Source organism: Lutra lutra, chromosome 13 (assembly GCF_902655055.1).
Source record: "Lutra lutra chromosome 13, mLutLut1.2, whole genome shotgun sequence".
In the NCBI taxonomy this organism is placed as follows: Eukaryota; Metazoa; Chordata; class Mammalia; order Carnivora; family Mustelidae; genus Lutra; species Lutra lutra.
This window is the reverse complement of record NC_062290.1, coordinates 62175456-62201413: the sequence shown is the minus strand read 5'-3', so window position 1 is coordinate 62201413 and position 25958 is coordinate 62175456. Positions and strand designations below refer to the sequence as shown.

Below are 25958 nucleotides of genomic sequence, written 5' to 3'. Positions count from 1 at the left end.
ACCAACCTTGCAGCCCAGGAATAAATCCCACTTGGTCGTGGTGAATAATCCTTTTAATGTACTGTTGGATCCTGTTGGCTAGTATTTGGTGAGAATTTTTGCATACATTTAATTCTCCTTTTTGATGGGGTTGTTGTCTGGTTTTAGGGTCAAGGTAATGCTCATAAAATGAGTTTGGAAGTTTTTCTTCCATTTCTGTTTTTTGGAACAGTTTCAGGAGAATAGGAATTAATTCTTTAAATGTTTGGTAGAATTCCCCTGGGAAGCCGTCTGGCCCTGGGCTCTTGTTGAGAGATTTTTGATTACTGCTTCCGTCTCCTTACTGGTTATGGGTCTGTTCAGGTTTTTTTTCTTCTTGGTTCAGTTTTGGTAGTTTATATGTCTCTAGGAATGTATCCATTTCTTCAGGTTGTCAAATTTGCTGGTGTATTGTTGCTCATAATATGTTCTTAAAATTGTTTGTATTTTTTTGGTGTCGGTTGTGATCTCTCCTTTTTCATTCATGATTTTATTAATTTGGGTCCTTTCTCTTTTGTTTTTGGTAAGTCTGGCTAGGGGTTTATCAGTCTTACTAATTCTTTCAAAGAACCAGCTCCTAGTTTCTTTGATTTGTTCTCCTATTCTTTTAGTTTCTATTTCATTGGTTTCTGCTCTGATCTTTATTCTCTTCTGGGTTTAGGCTTTATTTGCTGTTCTTTCTCCAGTTCTTTTAGGTGTAGGATTAGGTTGTGTATTTGAGACCTTTCTTGTTTCTTGAGAAAGGCTTGTATTGCTATATACTTTCCTCTCAGGACCACCTTTGCTGTGTCTCACAGATTTTAAACAGTTGTGTTTTCATTTTCATTTGTTTCCATGAATTTTTAAAATTCTTCCTTAATTTCCTGGTTGGTCCATTCATTCTTAGTAGGATGCTCTTTAGCCTCCACATATTTGAGTTCTTCCAATTCTCCTCTTGTGATTGAGTTCTAGTTTCAAAGCGTGCTCTGAAAATATGCAGGGAATGATCCCAATCTTTTGGTACCATTTGAGACCTGATTTGCGACCCAGGATATGATCTATTCTGGAGAATGTTCCATGTGCACTAGAGAAGAATGTGTATTCTGTTGCTTTGGGATGAAATGTTCTAAATCTGTGATGTCCATCTGGTCCAGTGTATCATTTAAAGCCTTTATTTCCTTATTGATCTTTTGTTTAGATGACCTGTCCATTTAAGTGAGGGGGGTGTTAAAGTCCCCTACTATTATTGTATTATTATTGATGATTTTCTTTGATTTTGTTATTAATTGGTTTATATAATTGGCTGTTCCCATGTTAGGGGCATAGATATTTAAAATTTTTAGATCTTCTTGTTGGACAGACCCTTTAAGTATGATATAGTGTCCTTCCTTATCTCTTATTATAGTCTTTGGCTTAAAATCTAATTTATCTGATATAAGGATTGCCGCCTCAGCTTTCTTTTGATGTCCATTAGCATGGTAAATTATTTTCCATCCCCTCACTTTAAATCTGGAGGTGTCTTTGGGTCTAAAATGAGTTTCTTGTAGATATCATATCAATGATAGGATATCCTATCATATCAGTGGGTCTTTTTTTTAATCCATTCTGATACTCTCGTCTTTTGATTGGGGCATTTAGCCCATTTACATTCAGAGTAACTATTGAAAGATATGAATTTAGTGTCATTGTATTGCCTGTAAGGTGACTGTTTCTGTATATTGTCTCTGTTCCTTTCTGGTCTGTTACTTTTAGGCTCTCTCTTTCCTTAGAGGACCCCTTTCAATATTTCCTGTAGGGCTGGTTTGGTGTTTGCAGATTCTTCTAATTTTTGTTTGTCCTGGAAGCTTTTTATCTCTCTATTTTCAATGACAGCCTAGCTTGATATAGTATTCTTGGCTGCATATTTTTCTTGTTTAGTGCTCTGAGTATATCATTCCAGTCCTTTCTGGCCTGCTGGGTCTCTGTGGATAGGTCTGCTGCCAGTCTACTGTTTCTACTGTTGTAGGTTACAGACCTCTTGTCCTGAGCTGCTTTCAGGATTTTGTCACTGAGATTTGCAAGTTTTACTGTTAGATGACAGGGTGTGGACCTATTTTTATTGATTTTGAGGGGGTTTCTCTGTGCCTCCTCGATTTTGATGCTTGTTCCCTTTGCGAAATTAGGGAAATTCTCTGCTGTAATTTGCTCCAAAATGCCTTCTGTCCCTCTCTCTCTTTCTTCTTCTTCTGGGATCCCAGTTATTCTAATATTGTTTTGTCTTATGGTATCACTTATCTCTCGAATTCTCCCCTCGTGGTCCAGGAGTTGTCTCTCTTTTGCTCAGCTTCTTTATTCTCTGTCATTTAGTTTTTTATATCACTAATTCTCTCTTCTGCTTCATTTATCCTAGCAGTAAGAGCCTCCGTTTTTGATTTGCTTAAAGATTTTTTATTTATTTAAGAGAGAGTGAGTACACAGAGTGAGTGGGAGAGAACCTGTGTCGAGGGAGAGGGTTAGAGGGAGAGGGACAGGCAGAATCCCAGCCAAGCAAGGAGCCTGATCCGGGGAGGGGCTCTATCCCTGAATCCTGGGATCATGACCAGAGCTGAAGGCAGATGCATAATGACTGAGCAACCCAGGAGCCCAGAAAAAACTATTTTAAAATAATGTTTTGGCATGCATGCCTCTAGGTTGTTGGACTATTTGAAAACATAGTTTATTTAAAATAACTAATACAGTACTGGACTTAATTTGTTTTCAGAGATGCTGATGATAAACATAAGCTCATAACAAAAACAGAAGCCAAACAAGAGTACCTTCTGAAAGACTGTGATTTAGAGAAAAGAGAGCCGGCTCTTAAATTTATTGTGAAGAAGAATCCTCATCATTCACAATGGGGTGATATGAAACTCTACTTAAAATTACAGGTCTCTGATATGTTATACTCCTTTTAATCCCTTGTCAGGTGAAGTTTTAATGGTAGACTTAGTAATTTAGTTTAGTTTTGCTTACAGAGTTAAAAAGATTGTTTTCCTTCTGTTGTTCTGTGTATGGGTCACAGTCTTAAGTAATGATTTTTTGGTGTGGTATTTCGGGGCAAATACATTAGGTAATGTTACTGGTACAATTTGGGAGCTAAACTGGGAGTAAAAGTTGGGCCCCATTTCCCTAGCCACCCATCCTCCACTGAAAATCCTAAGAAGTTTCAGGAATTTCAAAGATGCCTGAAATCTAACTCCACTTGGGAAAATGCTCATCTGGAACCGTGTCAAGTGTCTCTGTAACTCTCCTGTGTCTCAGAGTAGATCTTTCCAACTCCTGGTCTTTTAGTGGTGTGTGGAGATAGTTACTGCTTAGTGTGAGTGCTTTGGGTCAGAGCCTCCCGTATCTATCGCAGAAGAGTACAGAGATCCTATTTTTGTGCCATTATATTAAAAAAAAAAAATGAGAGGCATTGCTTTACAGCAGGTTGATTGGAAAATACTAGAAAATCCTAGTAGCTTCAAATAAAATTAAGAAACTACATTGTAAAGCCAATCGTTTATTGAAATTTATTAAACCGGAGACAACACATTAATTAGAGGAATCACCACTATTTTATGTATCATTAAAAATGAAAAAATGCCAACCTAATGCCTTGTTATCACTTGAAGCTTTTATCTTCTTACTAAAATAGTGCCATTAGATTTATCATAGTCTTTTTTTTTCCTGTATGTTATGCTTGTGCATACATATATAAGAAACGTAACTACACCAGATTTATTACAGCATTCCTAAACTTCTTTGCATTCAGAGTCCAATTCTTCTGAACCACTTTGTGACTCAGCTGTTAAAGCACTGGTGAGCCAGTCGCTGTTGCTGCAGCATTGCAGGGGTGTTAGAGTGTGGAAAATGTGATGTTTGAGAATTTAGGAAATGCCAGGATATTGTTTGATCATGTCAGGAGGAAATTTGAGTTTGGCTACCTTGATTGGTATTTTTGTTCCCTTAACGTATTGTGAGAGAGGTCCTGAGCATAATTCTTAGTGTATTTGTTAGTCTCCTAAATGTAAACAAATATTATAAAGAGTAAAGATACTAGAATGCAAAGTTTTTAAGCTAGAATAAAGACTTTAGGTCCTTCAGGTACCAGTTACAAAGAAAAAAAGTTAACATTCTAAAGATCAGAAGTCACTACTGGACTAAGAGGGAGAAGAGCAGTAGTGATGGATTCTCTGTGGGGAGAGGTTTCTGGAGATGACCTCATGTTCACATAGGCTGTGGCTAACTGGTCTGCAGATTTTTTTGGTGAGTGTGACAAAACTCATCCGACCCACTGGCTACTGATACTTCTGTGGATTCATGTGAAAACAGAGAAACAATTACAGTCAGACCCCAGCTCTTGTACTTACCGTCTAATTCAGCATACATTTACTGAGGTTCTGTAGGCTTAGATAAAGATGTTATTAGAGTTGTTTCTTAGCACAATTTAAAATCTTCAGAATTTCAAATACTTATCGCCCTTGAGTGAGATCATGTTTTGGTGTCCGTGGATTTAATCATTACGACTTTATAATACTTAACTCTGAATCATGGCTTATTTAAATCTGGATTCTGTGTTGTAGATTGTGAAGAGGTCTCTTGAAGTTTGGGGTAGTCAGGAAGCATTAGAAGAAGCAAAGGAAGCTCGACAGGAAAACCGAGAGAAAATGAAACAGAAGAAGTTTGATAAGAAAGTAAAAGGTAAGTGGAGGGGTGCCTGGCTGGTTCGGTCAGAGCGTGAGACTCTTGCTCTTAGGGTTGTGAGTCTGAGCCCCACATTGGGTGTAGAGATTACTTAAAAAATAAGGTCTTAAAAAAAAAAAAGGAAAAGGAAGTGGCTACATTGATCTCATGAAGGACTGTATTTTATTGACTTGCAAAAAGACTTTACTAAGTAGTTCTTGTTTAAAGACCTGTCACCGGTAGATTGGAATGTTTTTTTCATTCAAAGACAAGACTGAAAGTTTGAGGCTCTCAGTGCAAACTTCAGAGTATTACAGTTCTAAAAAGCATGTAAATCCTCTCAGAGTGAATTATGTGTTTATATAGGAACAGTGGTAGAGCAGGGATATATCCTTGGTCGAGGATTTGGCATCTGTTCAATCTTAAATAGGATTAACCGGGTTATAAAAATGGTATCTACCAGCAAACCTTTCAATTGCTTAAAATGAAAAAATCATGCCTAAGTGTTAGTCCTCTAATTTAGTAGCTAGAAGGAGCTGTCTCATGTCAGCAGGTCTAATCGTTCTTCTGTTATATGTGAATAAAAGGTAGAGTGACTTGTTACATCGGTAGTTATTAGTGAGGTGGGACTGGAAGCAGGCTTTCATAACCGAAAGTCTGCATTGGTATATTCATTCCTTTGTCAGTACATCTGTCTGTCCATTCCTTTGACCATCTTTCTCTGTACCTGTCCATCCATCCATGTATGCCTCTGTGTGTAAGTCTGTCCAGTCATCCATCTGTCCAGCAGTGCCTCCGGTAACATCACCAGGCACTGCGCTAGTGTCCGCGCTGGAGGTCGAGTCAGTCAGAAGAGAAAGTAAACTTAACCCCCTGTGGGAGTGTGGTCAGTGCTGATGGCGGGCAGCGGGGGCTGGCGTTGGAGCAGTAGGAGCACTCCGTGCTAGACCGCCGAGTCCCTGGATAGCATCTCGCTCAGTAGCCATCCGTGTTCTCCCGTGGGAGTTGTAGAGGCCCGCTGTCGTGTGGGTTGTGTCTGGATGGCATGTATCTTACGTATTTACTGGGTTTATGTACATCCATTTAAAATGAGTGTCTTAGCCATAATAAATAAATTTGCTTATGTTTAGGATTTAGAAGAGGTTTTGGAAGGTAGTTCAGATGCGTTAAATATTACAGCAACAAAAATTGTAAGCCTGCCTTGTTTCTTCTTGTGAGGATCTTTTTTCCCTCTTTCCATGACAAGATTGTGTGCAGTGCAGAAAAGTTGGGAAACTGTGAAGAACTTGTAGTAGTCTCCTGCCCAGAGACCATCAGTAGTCTTTTCTAGTTCTTTTCTACACACAAACTCTTTAAAAATATTTCTTATAAAATGGAAGCACTGTTGATACTTACGACATTTATCAAAACCCTTATAATAAACATCCTCACATGTCTTTTTTTTTTTTTTTTTTTTTTTTGATGGAGAGAGAGATCACAAGTAGGCAGAGAGGCAGGCAGAGAGAGAGAGGAAGGGAAGCAGGCTCCCTGCTGAGCAGATAGCCCGATGTGGGGCTCGATCCCAGGACTCCGAGACCATGACCTGAGCCGAAGGCAGCGGCTTAACCCACTGAGCTACCCAGGCGCCCCTCACATATGTCTTTATATAAAGTCTAGCGACTTAAGAGGCCAGCTCCTGAGTCAGGGGACAAGCGCACTTCTCTGGCTTGGTTAGATTTCCTGTGGCAAACTGTGCTGTCTAGAAGCATTTCATTGAAGAGTCTTCCCCATGTGAGCCACTGCTGTACCGGGTCACTGGAAACCCCGGCAAGGACCACCTGAGGGGCTTTGGAAAGACTTTTTTCAGTTTAGTCCTGTCCTTTAATCTTCCATTGACTATGTTCACCTGAGATTTTGCTTCAGCCCTTCCTTCTTCCAGCATCAAGGAAAGCTTTGAGGGGGAAAGTAACAGAAGCTTCTTACTGGGCTTGAGAGAGGACTGCAGAGTTGCAGACTCGTTACAGACCAGCCTGAGGTTGTCGGTAACTCTAGCTACCTGAATCGCCTCCATTCTTCCCACTCTGTTGCCCCTGAAGCCACTTCCTGATGGTGTTTTGGTGCAGACAATAGTATATGGATAAAGGCATTAGAAACTGAGACCTGCAAAGTGATGAAATACTTCAAAAAGGGGGGTGATCTGTAATTTTTCTTTAGATACGCCGATCTCTGTAGTTTGGTCAAGAGGTCATCTGAATGGGGCTAAGTTCCTGTAATTTGACTAACAGTAGAAGATTATAGGATCTGTTTTATACTTTTTTCTATAAGAATTAAGATAACAATTCTTTTAAGATTTATATAATTTTCATAGGTATTAAAGGAATATAAACTCAAATGTAATTGGCTTTTTTTCTCACTACATTAAACTGCTGCTGTTAATTACCAGATAAAACTATGGTTTTTTCTCTTCCTGGAAGAGTTTGAATTTGCCCTGAATTTTTTCATGGACCCTTAAGACTGGTTTCTTAAATTCAGTTCCTTTCTTGTTGAGATGAAGCATGTCTTTTTGAGGAAATTTTTCTGAGTGGATGTATTTTCCAGGTTCCTCCAAACCTAAGTGTTTTCTAGTTTCCTTTGCATATGAAAACCTGAGCACGCTCTCAGTCGTAAAAGCGTTGCTCTGTTGTCTTACGGTATTTTCCTGTGCAGGGGTCAGTGGGGTACCCTGTTTAATTATGGCTTCTTCTCGTTGGTTTACTTTAGAGGTCGGTGAACAAGTTCCAGTTCTCCTGACTAGGCCACAAAGGGCTGAGAGTGGAGTAGATACTGTAGAGATTAGGAACAAGCAGCTTACTGTGCAGTTTGCTCAGAACAGAGAGAAATAAAAGCAAGTCTAAATTTAGTTGAAAAGAAATTGGAACCTGGTTCCTCTTGGTCTTCTGGTTTTGATCCACAAAGAAGCTGACACAAAGCTTACTTCTTTATGGAAAGGTAAGAGATTACATTTACCTGCTTTGAAAATGTGATCTGCTTAGCAGTTTGAGAAAGTACTGGTTTTACTACAGAAAAAATTTAAGTATAAATAGTATAAGGTATTTATAAATATAGGCAAAGTAAAAGGCAAGAATTGTCAGCAAATTCAAGTTATTACTAGATCTCTTAGATCCAAGAAGACAGAAGTAGAAACAAGGGCATCACTGCTGCTCCGTTTAACTGGATTTCAAAGAATGCACTACATGCTGCCTTTGATCCGGATGAGATCTCTCATTTGGTGCTAATACATAAAATGTTTTGGGCTTGCACGCCTCTCCACAAATAAGGTGGAGATGAGGCTTTTCTTTAAAGTTAGACTCCAGGGGCGCCTGGGTGGCTCAGTGGTTTAAGCCTCTGCCTTCGGCTCGGGTCATGATCCCAGGGTTCTGGGATCAAGTCCCGCGTCGGGCTCTCTGCTCAGCAGGGAGCCTGCTTCCTCCCTCTCTTCTGCCTGCCTCTCTGCCTACTTGTGATCTCTCTCTCTGTCAAATAAATAAATAAATCTTAAAAAAAAAATAAAGTTCGACTCCATTTTCTCTTACTTAGTACTGATAGAGGTAAGCCTTCTAAAAAATGGAAAATAATTCTTCATTGTTAACGATGCATTTTTCCTCCCAAAAGGGTGGGTAAGAAAGCCCCCTTTGGAGTTCCTACTAAGTGTGTGGACATTTTACATTCTGGGTCTGTGGTTCTATTTATGACCATTTTCGGGCTTCTCTCAGTGGAGTTTGAAGGACACAGTTCCATGTTCCTTTGCTTCAGTGTATGGAGGAGGACAAGATAAGATCAAAGCGTCATGTTATTTGGATATTTCCTTGTGACTTTTCCTCTAGTTAACAAGGAGCACCCTATGTCACAATTTCTGCCCTTCCATCAGGTATATAAAAATATTTGGTCTCCCTCAGCTAGTTCTTCTCTAAGTTTACCTCCTAAATAGTATTGGGCTTCTTTGAATACAAGCCGTCTTTTTTACAAAAGTGTAGGATACAATGCAATAGAAGAACTAAAGGAAAAGAAGCTGTATCTGTTTTAAAAGACTGACTTAATGCAATATGATTATAACTAGAACTGAAAAACTATTATAACTTAGAAGAAAGTTTAATAATGTTGCTGGATACAGGATAAATATCTATAAAACAACCTTTCAAAAAAAGGCAAATAAAATACACATTTCAGAGTGGCATAACCTAAATTTTTTCATTGAAACAAGGATTTAAAGGGAAACTTCTTCAGGTAAAAAGAATATCTCTCTGAAGATATCCATAGCAAGACTGTTTATGGTGAATATTTTTATACATTTCCAGAGAGGTAGTCCACAGCTTTCTGTGCTGTGAAATTCTAGGCCTGTGGGACTGGGAGGTTATAACCTGGTAACATGTTTTGTTCTCCAGCTCAGCTAGGCTTTCAGTGCTGCCTGGCACAGTGCCCCCTCCTTGCTCCCAGGGCTCCTTAGCTCTCCCACGGGCCTAGCGAGGCTCTCCCATGGGCCTAGAGAAGCTCTCCCACCCATCTAGGCTCTGACTTTTCTGCCTCCCTCTTCTCACTCAGCAGTAGGTGGTTACCTCTACTTTCTGGAAGTTTTAAGTTGCTTAAATGAAGTAATGTAAAAAACTTCATTTAAAAAATTTTGATTTCATCAGATGTTGGCATTTTGCCACATTTGTTTATGTGTGCGTGTACACACACACACACACACACACACACAATGTTAACACATTAGAGTTGCCTGAGGACATTGTAATGAATATTTCAACGTGTTATCTCCTGTAAGCAATGGCATTCTGTATAACTGAAAAGCAGTGTCAAACTCAGTAAAGTTAATATAATGCTATTGTCTAGTATGTCCTAGACATTCAGTCATTCTGATGTCCTTCACAGCTTTTTAGTTGTTGGATCCCAGGGCCAATCAAGGGCGGTGCCTGTCTACTCTTTTAAGTCCTCAGTGGTTTTCTTTTCAGACTACTATGGACATTTTTGGAGACTGCCAGCAGTTTGCAGAATGGCCCCCATTTAGGTTTATTAGCAGCTTATTTTCACACAATTAGATTGTGGGCATTTTTTTTTTTTAAGATTTTGTTTATTTATTTGACAGAGATCACAAGTAGGCAGAGAGGCAGGCAGAGAGAGAGAGGACGAGGAAGCAGGCTCCCCGCTGAGCAGAGAGCCCAACTGGGGGCTCGATCCCAGGACCCTGGGATCATGACCCGAGCTGAAAGCAGAGGCTTTAACCCACTGAGCCACCCAGGCGCCCCAGACTGTGGGCATTTTTGGTAGGAGTCTTTTCCTGGTGATGTGTCCATGTGTGTCACATCAGGAGACACATGCTGTCAGCTGAGAGGGGATCTTCTGTTTGCTAGCGTGGTTGGGGTGGTGTCTGCTAGATTTGTCTGTTGTCTAGGTATCCTTTCCCCATTATAATTACGAGGAAATCTATGGGGTGGACTCTGGTACCGGGTGAGCATCTCCTTCCTTAAGTCTCACTCCTGGGTTTTAGCACATGGTATGACTCTTGTTACTAGGCGGGATATAAATGGTGACTTTCTATTTCTGTTATTCTTCCTATAATTATTATTTGGCTTCTTTTAGTATTAAGTCGGATTCATGGATTCTTTTGCTCAAATCAGTGTTACAGTCCATTCCTGTTATTTTCAGACTCAAATGGTCTCAAATTTGGCCCCTTCAAGCAAACTACTTTTTAAGTTTTTATTTGGAAATAAATTCAAAAAGTTCCAGAAGATTGCAAAGATAAGTATAGTATAGAGGATACAGCGGTTATATCCTTACCCCAGAGTGATCTGCAGCGTCCTTTCTGCCATTTTATTATCGGTATGGATTCATGAATTCCTGTTCTTCTCCTTGGCTTTTGATTCATTTTCTGTACTTATTTTGGTGTTAAGATTGAGATTTGGGCCAAAAGGAATCTTTAAGCAAGCTCCTCTGTCCTTTTGCCATGTCTTGTCAAGAACTTCTGCTTTCTAGCACAAAACGTGTATTGTCTGTATTTTTATGTCTGCCCATATATGTTATAAATTAACACCTTGAGTTCACACTCACATACCCAGTTCTAATCTAGGATTTTAGAATTCATTCTCATTTTTTCCCCTTGTTTGTAACTCCCTTCTCTGAGAGTGAGAGACCTGATTTGCACAATCTGTAATGTAGTTATTCAATTGATGCCCCTGTACGTAATTTCCCGTCACTCTTGCTAGCAGCCTTCACTGTAGGGAGCTCCTCACTTTTCTTGGGCCCCCTCTTCCCTACCACAGATGCCTGCTTTACTTGCTCCACTTAATGGCTTTTGGGACTAGATTGTTCAGGAAGGGAAAGAAGGCAAGAAAATGATCAACATACCAGTGTTTTAGTACTTCCTTATCTTCTAGCTCAAGTTTTTTCCAGGAGTGTCTGGTAAATACTACAGATATGGCTTTATTTCTTGTCATTATTCTTGATACACTAGCTGAAGGATGGGAAGAAAAAGCCATAAAGTCAGTAAAAACCTTATGTACAATTATGACCAGTTATGGATAGTAAACTAGATTTTGTTGTCAGTATTCTAGTGTTAAGCAAATAGCTCTCTTCTTTCTCTTCCTGAGTTCACATAATGCTCAAGTTAGAGGTTAGTGTTTAGCAGTGACCGGGTTGCAGTCAGATTTTGAGAGCGTTTTCTCAGTGGAGTAAAGGAAAAGCAGATGGGGTACCTTGTATCAGAACAGATTTGGAGGGGAGCTATTGGAACTCAAACAGGAGACCTCTTCTTGTCATTGACTGAAACCATGAGGCATCTGTGCTAGTCAGCACATGATTTCATTTTTTATTTAGAAATACCTTAAGGTTAAAAAAAAATGGATAGGGCATTCTAGGTATGTCTAGAAAAAATTGCCACCTTCAGAATGTGACAGAATATAGGAATACAGATTATTGTTTGAATGAAGATGATTTTCCCCCTAGTTTGGAAACTGTCTAGAGGTGTGTACGCTGAAGCCTGAAAACAGTGGTCTGAGATCCAGGGCTTCTCACACCAGAGGTGGGGAAGGGCAGCATAGCTTTCGTGGTTAACAGGAACGTGAGACAGACCACGCCTTCGCCATCAGCTAGCAGTTTGATATTAGGCACAATGAATGTAACTTCTTTGGGCCTTGGTTTTCTCATGTTAAAATTAGGATGGTAGTTGTACTTCTCTCCAAGGATTGTAAGGATTAAATGTGTTTATAGATAAAGTGCTTAGAACAGTGCCTGGTACATAGCACTCCCAGCTGTTTATCCCTAAGATACAATAAGGGCCGAAATACAAAGGCTCAAGTATTTTGATACTACTAATAAATCTAAAGAGAATTAAAGAAAATGTGTGATCGCTTAGTGTACAGTGATTTTTATGGTTGAGATATGTAACCTACTCCTCCTTAGGTAGCGTGCTGTCCGAGCTGGGCTTGATGGATCACTGGTCAGAATAAAAAAATGTAAATGACTCGTGTTGCTGTTCATTAAACCAGAAATTGAAGTTATTAGCTTGTTAATTTCCAGTTAACACTAAGCATTTGGTTCCTTCAGGTAATGCAGTATGAACTTTCTACATGTGATTGGCTTAGTTACTTTTCAAAGTATCCAACAGTTTTTTGTTTTTTTTTTTTTAATGACATTTTAACATGATACAATGGAAAAGTTCTAAGCTCTGGAATAGATGACTTGAGGTCACATGCTATTTTTGTTCCATTTCCCGGCCTGTAAAATAAGTAAGTAAAAAAAAAAGGGGGTGGGCGCCTGGGTGGCTCAGTGGGTTAGGCCGCGCCTTCGGCTCAGGTCATGATCTCAAGGTCCTGAGATTGAGCCCCTCATTGGGCTCTCTGCTCAGCGGGCAGCCTGCTTCCTCCTCTCTCTCTCTCTCTGCCTGCCTCTCTGCCTGCTTATGATCTCTGTCAGATAAATAAATAAAATCTTTAAAAAACCCAAAAACCAAAAAACACCAAAACCAAAAGAAAAACTGTCCTTCTTTCCAGTTCTTAATTGGCTTTGATTCTTATATTTAGGTTGTCCTTTGCAATAATTAGGAATCCCTCTCCTAAAATACTGCTTTCATTTTATAAGGTATTGAATGGACTTCAGGTCGGGTGCACAGGCAGTTGCTCTAGGATGAAACCCCAGCATAACAGCAGACTTCTTGGCTTTCTGGTTCTATTGCAAGCACAGCTTGGCCTGCCTCTTAGAGAAGTGATGTACGGGACTTGGAAATGGGTCTTGTCCTGAATTATCCAGCTGACTGACCCCCTCTTTCCTGCTGTGGCATCATTTTTCTTAGCTACTTGAACAAATCCCATTTTTTGAAATCCTCTTTTACTCCTCTTCTGAATTTTTTGTTTTACTGTCCCTCTAACCCACTTACCCCATTTCTCTCTCTCCCATTTCACATGGCTCCAACAGTAATTTCACAGACCAAGCTGGCTAAGGTTATAGAGTCAATTTTGATTTGTTATAAAATTAATGTAAACCATATTTGGTTTACATTACACCTTGATGGATTTGGGCTTCAGCTGAATAGCATCACTGAAAAACGGCTTTTATTTATTTTCTTAGAATTACGGCGAGCGATAAGAAGCAGTGTGTGGAAAAGGGAGACAGTTGCTCATCAGCATGAGTATGGACCAGAGGAAAACCTAGAGGAGGACGTGTATCGGAAGACTTGTACTGTGTGTGGCCATGAGCTGACCTATGAGAAGATGTGACTTAAGTTATTCACAGATGAATGGGACACTTGTGTAAATAACGCTTCCGAAGAAATATATATGTTACAGCTTCAGTTTCTGGTCTGGTTGTGGGCAAATACTGGGTCTGTGATTGCTTTTCTCTACAGTAGGGATTAGAGCCAAGGGGGTGGAATAGGTTCAAAAGTCAGCTTCGAGCTAAAGTTGAGAAATATACCGAACCAAACCCTAGATTGGAATAGGAGGAAGAACTTTTTGGTAAGGGCAACTGAAGTGAATTTTTCTAGGAAACAACAGGGACAGTAGTAGATCCTGCGCCCCAGAGGCTAGCCAGGTCTTCTAGACCCTGTCTCCACATGAGGGAGTGGGGAGCTGTTGTTGGACAAGGCCTGACAGCAGGAATTGAGTCATGGCAGTCTGATCATGCTTTCGGTATCCTTATGGCTTATTACCATAGGCCCTAATGTCCTTGTTGAGGTAGCCATTTTCACATCTGGATTAAAATGGAAAAACAGCCATATTGTCTTCTTGATCAGAAAAGGTACTAAGTGTATCCTAACTTGCTAACATTTTACAGAGCACTTACTGGACCAGGCGGGTGTGATGTGAAATGGCTTACAGGTATTCTCATTTAATCCTGGGAGGGAAGATAATTTCTGTTTATTTCACACTTCTAAAGTGATACTACAACCTGACATCACCCCAGACATCTGGAACAAGATTAGTCACTTTTGCTGTCTTGTCAAAAGATCACAAGGTAGTTACAGCTATTAAGAGGATTTGTGCTTGATTATAGGATCTATGCAAGATAGATAGATATACACATACACAAAACCTGTTCAGGTTAAACTGGATATTATCAAGTTGTTCTTTGACATGGCTTTTTTAGTCCTGTTGCTACAAATAGAAAAAATAGGAAGTTTATATGTTTATATGTAAAGGAAGATGTATCATCTTCTTTTCTAGATCAGCTCTCCTGGAGATGATGCTTGCTTGAAGAAAGGCAAATCTAAACTAGTCCAACTCAAATAGACTTTTGAGACTGTAATTACTAATCGTTCTCTAAGAATTCAACACAGAAATGTTTACTATATTAGTCCAGTGTTTATATATATATATACATATATATATACAAATTTTTTTTTTAAGTGTGCCATGCCAATTACTGACTGGTTCAGAATGGGCGGCAAGATGCTCCTGGTACCACAAAAAAGCTTCCAGCTTGATGTTAACAGAGTAATGAGGGGGTCTAGGCAGCTGTATTAACTGCATGGGCAATAAAAAGCCGTTGAATCCCAGGAACTTAGGTTCAAATTCCTCTTTTTTAGCTGTGGGCCTTGGGTATGTTACTTCATGGGAGTATTTTGATCTGCTGGATGGGCACAATCATCTCGCAGAGAACGGTTGTGAGGATTAAAGATGGCCAATCTGTGGCATGTGGCACTTGAGCATGTAATCTCATCAGGACAGCACAGTTCTAGATTTGTCTGGTTTCCCGTATGCTTCTATGCACGCTTTCATCACTTGAAGAGGATCCCAGTATCCAGAGAATACTGACAGCACAATGTATTCTACCCAGGTTGGCAAGTTTTTTCCTCCTTTCTCATTTTTAGGTATAATTACAGATTAGTAAATTATGTAACAAACTATTAAATACTTTCCAGGAAGACCAAGCAAACTTATTTTCATATGAACCACTGCCTGAATTATTCCTGGAAGGGAGATTGAGAATCAAGGAAAACATAGCATATGTTCACTTTGACGAAGGAAATGTTAAATGGCATTGACAGAGTAGTTAACAGGATTCCTTTGCGAGGTTATGGTAGTGAGCTGCCGTTCTTTTGTCTGCATGAGCTGCTTGAGTGGGGAGAGCAGCTGCTGAATGTTTTTGCTCTTATGCCTTTTTTTGGAAATTCAACTTCGTTTTTTTCCATAAACTTAGCTACCAAACTGTACAAGAGCAGGGTCCCGCCAGTGAATTCTTGTGAGAAGCAATATTACACGTGAAAAGAGGATCCAAGAGAAAAACTCCTCTAGACTTGGGATCCAGCAGGTATACCAGCCAAACTGCAGGTACACTGGGCTAGGGAAGGCTACAGGACAGTGTAGGGTCAAAGTTGCCAGAGCCATAAATGGTTATTGTTTTGGCCTCTTGAGGACAAGAGCCATGTCTGACTTGTGGGAAGGAGGAACAGCATAACTAAAAGAATATTTAGACAAGAACCTGGGTGTTGGTCCCTTTCCTGCTGGTAACTTGCATTATTTGTTTAAATGGTATTTAAAAATCCTAGGAATTCTTCTCTCTTGAGTAGACTATATTCTGTAGCTACTAAATGTGGGGTAAACCAAAGAAACTGGGTAATATGAAAAATGCTAATGCCTGCCTCTGCAGTTTATGACACAGTAAGTTAACAATACCGTGTTGCACAGATGACCAGGAACACTACTTACCAGTTGTGGGGTTGCTGATAAATTTTTAAGTTTAGTGAAGTCTTAAAATGCTAGCGATTTGCAATGTCAGGGAATCCCTTAGACGTGATTATTTCATGTGCGGTCTTATCTGAGCTAAGCTTTAATACCCTATAGGAAACAGGCTCAAGAATTAGTAATTACTTGGACCAAGTTCTTTAGAAACAAAGTTCAAACCTACATAGAATTCCAAGTACAGTTTTAGCTAGTCTAGCTACTTCTGTTGCCAGTTCAACATGTACTTCCCTAGTGGATCTTGGACAAATCTGAGACTAGAGGAGATGACCAGATGGCTCCAAGGTCATGGTTCCCACAGCTGCCTGCACACTGGACAGCACCAAGGGAGGCTTTAAATGATGGCTGGCTCCACTTCACTCCCCAGAGATTGTGGTTTAATTTAGAAAATAACTGAAGAATTTGGGTGGTGCTACTCTGAATAACATTTATTAATATTACTTAAAATACTTTAGAGAAGGAATTCGAAGTGAGGGACGTACACCTTCAATAAGAAAGCGATTTTTAAGTAGACTGAGATAAATCATGAAATACCGAAGTTTAAAAAACATTTAGTTTTATTTCAGCCGTATCAGGTTATCCATGAGCTGTGAAAAGCTATGCTACTTGATAGTAAACCCACCAGTTCTATATACTACTTTGTAAGCTGGACCTCTAGTGTTCACATACCTTAAATCACTTATCTTTTGTGCCTTAAGGAAAAAAAAAATACCAGAAAAGTTGTATCTGTTACATATATAATACATCCTATGGTCATTGTCACATAGTCGGGAATTTTCGCTTTGTAGGGGCCATTGAAGGTAACCAAATGCTCTATTCCTCACCGTCCTCTTCCCTCCCCCCCCTTTAATAAGTGAAAGGATGCTACAAGAAAGCAAGCATTCAAACCATCAAAAAATAAGACAAATTATTTTGAGATATTTTTTAAAAATCTTGACAAGGGAATAAAAGGATCCTTAGGCCTGTAGGGCACAGAACTGCTGGAACACAGCCAGGATATGCGGGTCTAACTCGGCAGTGAAGAGCAGGTTCTCCAGGGTCACCATGTATTGCTGAATTATTTGGTGATGCTGTGGACACAGAAAAGGGGAGGTTTAGGTCAGGAAAAAGACCACTTGAGCAGCCTGTCCCTGTTGTGGAATGAATGGGAAGGGGCAGGAGAAAAAAAGTGGTTATGCTTGATAGGAAGGATGGGCTCCTGAAAAGCCCCAATGTTAAGAAAATGTAGAGGGAAAAAAAAAAAGCAGGGAGGATGTTCAATAACTTAGAAACAAAGTAGCCAGAACTGGATTTGAATGTAAACATAATTCATGTTTCAGAGCAGCGTTCCAGACTGGGCGTTCCAGACCGGGCGCAGCTGGGTCCCTACTGATGAGGACAAGACAGTAGGACTCTTTAAAGGGAGCCCAGACAGGGACTGGCCTAAGATTAAAAACAACCTGGGAAAGAGGATCAAAACTATGGTTGCTGAAACATGAGAAAAGATACTTTGCAGTATTTTCCTTTTACTGGTTAGACATTTAAAATTTTCTTTTACAAAAACATAGATCACTGGCTAATTCTCTACAAACTATTCCACAAAACAAGAAACCCAAACTTCATTTTATCTGTCAAAAATAAATAGCTCATGTGTCTCACTGAAAATCTAGGACTTGTTGAGGCTGTGTGGGGGGGTGGGGGAGGTCAGAAAATGAAAATCTCTTCTATCTGTGCCTGTAGGACTCGCACATGCAGAGACTTCTACAAGGTCTGGAGAACAGCAATTCCTAAATCGGGGTGCTGGAGGACCCATTCGAGCCTAAATATTCTGATGAGCCACTGCAGGAACAAATGGACAGTAAAAGGGCCTTACGGGTACTACAAAACCTCCTGACAAATCTGACCGTTTTTTAAAATGGAAAATTCTTGGGGCTGAGAACAGTGATGTTTATTAGCCAGAGTTTCCCGCAAACCTGTAGGAAGATCTGCTGGAGCCGCTCTATGCAGTTCTTGTACCACGCGGTCAACGCGCTGGTCCCGTCGGTCTCGCATCGCACCAAGTGCTCGGTCAAGATCATGATAAAACGCTAGAAAGGGGGTGCAAAGTTAAAGCAGTGTGACAGGAAGAATTTTTCTACTTCAGAAAACAATCACATTTTTGACCAAGAGCCCTCAAAGGCATTCCTGTTCCACATGCTCTTCGTGGTATGTATCACCAACTTTCCTAAGTCAACACGTGCTGTCAGTCTAGAAACACAGACCAGTGCTAACATGAGTGTAGCCTTTTTTCCAGTACACGAACAGCTTTAATATCTAGATTACTATGCTTTTCTCAGCATCTGTTTTTAAGGACCTAATCAGAAATGTAGGTATAAAATGATCAACCGTTGGGAATAACTGAACAGAGGGAGGGACTTCAAGCATCCTCGCACAGTCTGAGAAACGGTCCTGTAAGAACGCTAGGCGAGCACGCAGACGGGGGGGGTACACACGGTTACCTTCAAGTAGTGAACTTTTACGTCCTTTGTAAATTTTTGTATTTTAAAGTTTCATAAGTGATTTTTATGATTATAAAATTTTTGAAATCTAAAGAAATATGTAGATTTTTTTTTTTTTTAACCTATCAGTGTCCCAAGCCAAGATACCTGGAATATGACGAGGAAGAGGTTCTTCTGTTCACTCTGAGCAGATTCCACTTTTTCCTGCAATCTTTCTATTTGCTCCTCCAGAGCCCCATCTTTCCTATCACTGCTTCTGTCGTCATCGTCACTTCGCTGCAGGAGGCACACGAACAGAAGGAAAATGCCATTCTGAATTCCAGCATGCTAACCTCATCAAGGAAGGGCAAGGCTGTTCTTGTGTCTGGTCAAGGCCACTTGGAGGCTGGTATTCTAAGGTGAAAGTACTCCGCTCCCCTAAATGCACACACGTACCCCAACAGTCCTGGGGCACTTATCCAGGCCAGGGAAACTTTGGGGCAACTGTCTTAGATGACAGCAGGTGGGCATGTCTGCAATCCCAGCAGAAGTGAGCTATAAGACAACCCATTCAGGGAGGAAGTGTGTGTCACATTTTTCTTCCATTCAAAATGAAAACAGCGTTAATTAAGCTCTACGGAAAATGTAGATTCTTGTTACTCACCATCGTTATGTTTATGCATTAGCTGTGAACCCTGAACCACTGCTTGGGGAAGGACAGGGTTAGGTTCTTGGGAGCCTTGTAGCTTGTATCTGTCACCTGATCGATATGTAACCTTATGTGTGTTTCTGTTTGAAGATCTCTTAATATGTTTTACAAATAATTATAAACACAGTTCTTTATACTCAAACACTGCCTGAGAAGGACTGAACGTTTTCCGGACCCTGAGTAATGGGACCCTAAGTCTCTTTGGCTTTCAGCCTCACAAGAATGTCTTATGAATCCACAAACTGAGCTGCTTTGCACAGCACCACAGCTGTTACCTGAACACTTGATGGAAGAGCCTCAGGGACAGATCAGTGGATTCCCTTTTCCTGGATGTAAGAGGAGGATGCTGATTTTGAACTCTGAGCTCATGGCGAACAGCACTGTCCCTGCCGGCCAGATGAAGCCCATCTGACCAGTGTACTTTTACCGTCAGACACACGACAGCCTTCCTGCACTTAGTAACATCAGACAGCATTTCAGCCTTATGCTTCAGGGCCATTTTCAACAGTAAAGTCACCCAAAAAAGCTCAGATGTGGCACTAAATACACCCTGAAAAGGATACCTTTTTAAAACAGCATGAGACCTGAAACAAAAGGCAGAGTACTGCCTTGTTCGATCTTATCTGAGAACAAGCCTACTGGACAACATGAATTTTTCACTGCTCTATGTCTGAATGACTGGGAAAGCACTATGAGTATAGATTTCGAGGGCACAAATTTTAGCAAGTTTGCAAAAACAGAACCTGCATATAATGACAGATAATATATTCTTTTAACTCTGCCACTGCTCATTCAACAAAATCGATGGCCAGTGAAAAGACCAACTGTGCGTTCCAGTCCCATACACTGCTCTATGATCCTTTCACCAGGAACCCCAGAGAGACAGCTCGCCAGGCCTGCGTACAGCTTGAGAACCTGCTCATCCCTGCAATGATTTAGAAATGGCTCCGACTACATATAATAACTCAAAGCAGACTGTTCAAAATTCTGCTGGCAATGACATGCTCAAGACATCCCCGTTAAGCTTTAATAACTCCCTTCCAGCTCACCCTGAAGAACTTAGAACATTCACAGGTATTATCTTTTTAATTTAGCGGTTAGATGACTTTCCCAGTGTCACAAAGCTAGTAGGTGGCTGAGCCAGAACCTGACTCCAGGGATCTTACGTACCAAGGTCCTTTGGTCCTTTGAGCAAGAAGGCAGGCATCACCAGCCCTGGAAAGCCTATTTCCTTCTAGATAACATGCTGTTGATAAGGCCCCATCTGTGATGGTCTTCTCCCTTTTTGGCAAAATTATCAAAGCCCCTCTCTGTTTTTATAGAATTCTGCTTTTATTTCTAATGTAGCACCTGTTATGGGGTCTGCCTTATTATGTTGTAGGCAACTGGGTAGATGCTGGTTTTTTTCCTGACAGCACACTAAGGTTAGGTTCGAAGTCTACTATCTGGTAGACCTTTCTGTAGGGAGGGAAATGTTACATCAGTCTGTCCTGCCCATCACAGTAGCCACTAGACATACGTGACTACTGAGCACTTGAAATGGCATTGGGGTGACTTAAGAATTTTAAATTGCATTTCATTTTAATTAACTTAGTTACGTGTAGTTAGCAGTTACTGTGTTGGACATGACCGATCTAGAGAACAGTGTGACATGAAGGAAAGGCCCTGAGACTTGACAGGCCTGGGTCAGATCCTAAGCTGTGTCATTTACTAACCATGCAAGCTTAAGCAAGTTACTTAAGTTCTCGGAGCCTCAATTTGGACATGTATAAAATGGGGATGACACCATTTACCTTGCAGTATTTTAAGTTTGTCAGTGTGTATTTATATGTGATATATACATGTATGTATGTATGTATGCATGGAGACTAGCCCTTGAAACTGCTATATGTTCATGTAAGTCATTAAATTTGTTTCCACCCACTCTGGTAAATATGCTGGGACAACACTGGAAAATACTGTTAGGAAAAATACTAGTAGTACTATTCTGTAAAATTGTGGAACGCAGCTCACTGCTTCCACCCAAAATGGCGAACCATACTTAGGGATATGAGAAGGATTCTATAAACCGGGGAATGATGGCCCATTCCTCCCCACAGTACAGGGGAAGAGGTACACAGTCTTCTCTCTGTCCCCTCTTGCACCAGAAACTCTTATTAGAGAAATGCAAGTGTCCTCTTTCCTTCTCTGCCTTCCCCTCTGGGAAGGGCAAACAAACTGATCCAGAAAGAACAAGAGAAAGGCAAGGTTTGTGGCTTCCTTCCAGGTTCATCACAGTGTAGCAGCAGGGAGCAGCAGACCCCCAGGTCCATACTCTCCCTCTACTTCTACAACAGTCTGCGTAATCTGGCCTCAGAAAAAAAGAAGTTCCTATCAAGGTAATGAACTTTGAATATTTTTAAGAGTTTCTGGCATATTTTCTTTGACCGTTTACGAATCGACATAAAAACTTACCCGTTTGTGTTGCCTTGCGAGTTTCTCTTTCGCCTCTTCCAGCTCTTTCTGGATTTTGAGAACGTGTTTGTTCATCTTACGAATCGTGGAGTGCAAGATTTCCCAAACAAATAATCTTAAAGTAACATAGTGTTTAGTTAATGTATGTTCAAGTACACTTACGAGAAAATAAGATCTCTCAGCTTTTATAACCTACTCATGCTGGAGGTCTTCTTAGTAGACAGAATTGGTCCTATTTCTCCAGCAATACTTAAAAATTTTTTTGTATTACAAATTGTGCAAACATCTGTCTCTACCCATTAGACTCAGGTAAGCTTTCTGAAGGCAGTACTGGGTCCTTGTCATTTTTATTTCCATCCCCTACTAGACATGCATAAAAGGTATGTGTATGTACTCAATGAAGTGAAATGGCAAACTAGAAAAATATATTTTTTATATTTATATATATATTTTAAATATATATATATTTTTTATATATTTATACATATAAATATATATATATTAAAAACAAAATTTTCTCTCTTCTAAATTTAAACATTATGTATTGGAGTTGTCTCAAAATGGAAACCTAATCTGAGGCTCACTTCACATGCTTTAAGCTACTTAACTATAGCATGTATTCAGACAATTCTCTGGAACATTTAAGAAACTTACTAGTTCACAACAGCTATCAACTGCTGGGCTTTCAAGAATGAGATAAATTTTACGTGTCCGGTTCTGTATCCGCAAACTGCTCAAGCATGGTCACCTTGTAGGTGCTTTAAAACGTTTGTTGCATAAATGGTTTATTTTTTGAAGCAATGTCTTAACTATATCTGTCTACGAACTAGTTCTTCCTAACCCCAAGATACAGCACAGAAGAGGACTTCCCTCTAAACATTTTGACTTGGATGAGGATAGTTTCAGTGTAAGATAATAAATCAGCCAGTCATCAAACCCAGTCGAGAGCATTAGTGGACAGGGCGTAAGAGCAGAATACATCAGCTCTGGAAGGGGTGGTCAGGGAATACTTTGCCGAGTTAGGAATCCTTGAGCTTAGGGTTTAAGAACTGCTGGAGCTTTTGAGCCCGTTACCCATTCAAGAATGCCCGTGTTTGAATTCTGACTCTGCACTTAGTTGTGACTTCCGACAAACTACTTAAACACTCTGCAGCGCTTTCCTGTTTTGTACAATATAGATACTGTAACTCCCTCTACAGTGTGGGGTGAGGATAATGGCTACCAAATAACCTGGGCGATCAAATACGAGAAACGTCATTGTCTTCGTTTATGAATGCCAACCTGGCTGATACGGTAACTTTAGATCAAACCCTTCCACCCTAACAAGTTCATTTCAGACCAGTGTCCTCTGCAATACCAAATACAATGAAGAGGATAAAGGCTGTGCGGATTTTTTGATCTTTATAAGCACTATTCCTTTATTTACTGTTTTGAGACAACTACTGTTCCAGTCCCAATCAGTTCGAAAGCCTATGAACTCACCTCATGAGTAAGAACCAAGCTTAATGAAAAGTCTCTTCCTGTAGGGCAAACGGGCCTAGAATGAATCTTCTGCATTAAACCTAGGTTTTTTGTGACTGAGGTGAGACACCCTACCTTCCCCACGGGCACTCAGGTGCCCATCAGACTTCTCCTGATTCGATTTACATGTGTGTCCTTAAGAGACACTGCAAAACTGTCCAGGAATCTTCTGCCAAGTCCAGTCCTACCAGATCGGACCGTCGGTACATTAATGATGTCTGAGCCAGAATTTGGAGCTCATGTATGAGACCAAATATAAGTCAATTCTTAAAGAATACAAACTTTGTAAAATAATCCACACTTACCTAGTAAAGTCTCGAGATAGTTCTGAAGAGAAGATCCAATTTGCCACTGCAGCACAGTCAACAATCTGTGTACGGATCATCTTATCTACTAGTACAGCAATCATCTACAATGATTAAACAGCTACTAGGGTAAATCACACTTAGATGGAATCCCACCCATGCTACAAAACCAAAATAGAAAGTCTGAAATTCATTTTCAGCGGTTATGGATCAGATCAGTTTGATCATTAGGTCTTAAGCTTTATTCTGCATTCTGCTTGGCTCTGGTACTTACTCTAAGACAGCAAGAGAACTATAATGCCAATAAAGATGGAGCAAAAAGAAAAACTGTTAGTGGTAACACCTAAAATTTTTTGAAAATATTAGAGAATACCAAAATATATAAACTCAGCTGAATCCTTAAATTAAAAAATCTAGGGATGTTTTATTATAAAAAAAGTGTTAATATATTCCATTTATTTTAATGCTTCTTTAAAACCTACAGTATGAAAACAGTAACTTGAGTTTTGAGAAATCCGGAGCTTCTCTGTAGAAATTGGGTAGACTTGACAACTATTTCCTTACCCAAGTGGTAGACTCTTCTAAACAACAAGCATTCTTACTACATATTTACTACATGTACATACTACAACATATTTAAAAAATGTGTTGACATATTATAGTCTAAAACCAAATCATATACTTGCTCTTTAATGAATGAATCAAATACCATGATTTCTACAGCCTTAAAAAAACAGACTCAAATTTCATGTTCTAAAACAATGGTATTAATTGCCTTATTTTTATACCTATACAATCAGAGCCTCAACATGTCTAATTAGAATTTTTACCTGTGGATGGTTCCTCCAGACCTCAAACATAACTCTCAGAACATGTAACTTTCCTTCATCACTCTCAGCTAGGGTTTTGAAGACTTCATGAAACCTTTTGACAGTGGGGGTAAAAAAATACCACATAAAAACTTATTCATTAAGGATTTTAAGTTTTTCAAAGCTTTTTTGATGCTACTCAATTTACAGTGTAATACATAAATACAAAATAACTGAATGTTAACCATTAAGGAAATAAAGGGTATGATTAGGAATTTATGGTTTGCATGGAATTTGCCACAAATCTTAGGTTTTCAATACACCACTGTTAGCCTAGGACTATAGTTAACTGTGTATCTAAGACTAGGTGAGGGCTAATGAACCGTCTCCAAACACAGGCGAAGTATCCTGCCTGCACTTTCTGTGGGAACCCTGCAATAGACTCGAAGCTGAGATGGCTGAGCAGCCCAGTTTCTCTGCTCAGCTGGAGGAGTATCTGTAGGCTCTTCCTGCTTCTGCATTGTCTGAGGAGTTAGAAAGCTCTGTCTTCAGTACCAACCTTTGGGTCACTCCCCAAAATGTAGCTGGCTCTATTTCTGCTCACTTTCCTCTAGGAAGATGTTTGGACAGGATGGGAGCTGCTTGACGATATATAGGATTGTCCTATGGACTCAGGTTTCTCACTAGTTTCTCTAGAAGTCTACCTGAAAATAGGTACCTGCCATGTATATGGCAAATTGTCCATACGGACCGACAGGAGCCAAACAGGATGTTAGTACTACAAGCCGGAACCGCTGTATTAAAGTATATGACGATACTATTAAGATCTTCATGTTCAACAATTTCAGCTAAAAATTACTATACCACTGGTATACACCAAGCAACATTCCGAACCCTCAAAATAGAGTACGTGTTCTTGTTGCACTTACTTTGCAAGAGCACTAAACGAGTGGCTGAATGATTTGGCTGCCAAGTGTAGCAGAGTCTGTACAAAGACCTCGATTTTCAAAGGGTTAAAGCTGAATCCTTCATCTGAAAAATATTCCACAGTAAGAAAGCTAGAAAATTTAAGTATAGCAAGTCCTTGGTCTACCACCTAGAGTGCTAGACGGATGGCATGCTCACATTCAGGCATCAAGTCAGACGCGTCAGTCATTTCTCTGCACACCGATGGAGCAATAAAAGACCACTGCTGATTTCAAATACTCGAAATAGAAAACTAAGCATAATCTTAATTCTTAGTTTTTTGGGATTGTTTCCCTAATTCTTTTATATGATCCATTTCTTTTACAAATACAACATAAACTTTGTTCATATCTTTCTGTATGGTGGCAAAATGATATATTAATAAAAAAATTCAATAAACACTTAACAGTTAAGTCTAAGTCTTAAGACGTCTGACAATGTCTGAATTTACGACCAACATTTCAACATCTGCTTTCTAAATATATCTTCTATCATAATACAAATTTCTTAGAAAAATCCGAACAAAATCCTAATAGTAAGTAACCCAAGGGCCATTCACGTTTTATTCTGATTAAATCATTTACTATGCATGTGTCCTTATGTACAAATCTAACAAAAAATTTTCCCCGAGAAGTCGCCTCGTTGTCCAGGAGGCTTTTTACCTGTTTCACTGATTTGTCTCTTCTCGTGCCAGGTTCACATTATTCCAGCTACTGCAGTTTTCACGGTATCTCTTAATAAATGATAAGGCAAGTCCCTCTCATCATTTTTTGACGTGTTCATTTACTGATTCAGGTAAACTTACAAATCATTTTGCCTATTTTGCCACTCTTGCCCAGAGAAAAACCTAGGGTTCGGGTTGGAATTAC

The 25958-nt window shown here is 39.9% G+C and overlaps 2 protein-coding genes across 5 annotated transcripts in view; one reads left to right on the top strand and one right to left on the bottom strand.

Annotated features, from left to right (window-relative positions):
* Positions 1–17117, top strand: part of XPA (XPA, DNA damage recognition and repair factor) — a 30000-nt gene extending 12883 nt beyond the window's left edge. The window contains exons 4-7 of one of the 3 annotated variants that reach the window (XR_007122301.1): positions 2738–2903; positions 4581–4698; positions 13258–14222; positions 14685–17117. Coding sequence is in view for 1 of the 3 variants with exons in the window: in XM_047700287.1 (XP_047556243.1) it covers positions 2738–2903; positions 4581–4698; positions 13258–13406 (433 nt within the window). In the remaining 2 variants the exon portion in view is untranslated. Of the gene's footprint in view, positions 1–2737; positions 2904–4580; positions 4699–13257 lie in introns of all 3 variants that reach the window. The other 2 variants (XR_007122300.1, XM_047700287.1) reach the window with 2 other exon arrangements.
* The window catches only part of NCBP1 (nuclear cap binding protein subunit 1), a 38487-nt gene continuing 28937 nt past the window's right edge, over positions 16409–25958 (bottom strand). For both annotated transcript variants that reach the window (XM_047700279.1, XM_047700280.1), the window contains 7 exons: positions 25053–25155; positions 24145–24238; positions 23315–23418; positions 21489–21603; positions 18494–18622; positions 17822–17935; positions 16409–16939 (listed from right to left, as the gene is read on the bottom strand). In XM_047700279.1, coding sequence (XP_047556235.1) covers positions 16826–16939; positions 17822–17935; positions 18494–18622; positions 21489–21603; positions 23315–23418; positions 24145–24238; positions 25053–25155 — 773 coding nt within the window. In that variant the 3' untranslated portion in view covers positions 16409–16825. The remainder of the gene's footprint in view (positions 16940–17821; positions 17936–18493; positions 18623–21488; positions 21604–23314; positions 23419–24144; positions 24239–25052; positions 25156–25958) is intronic.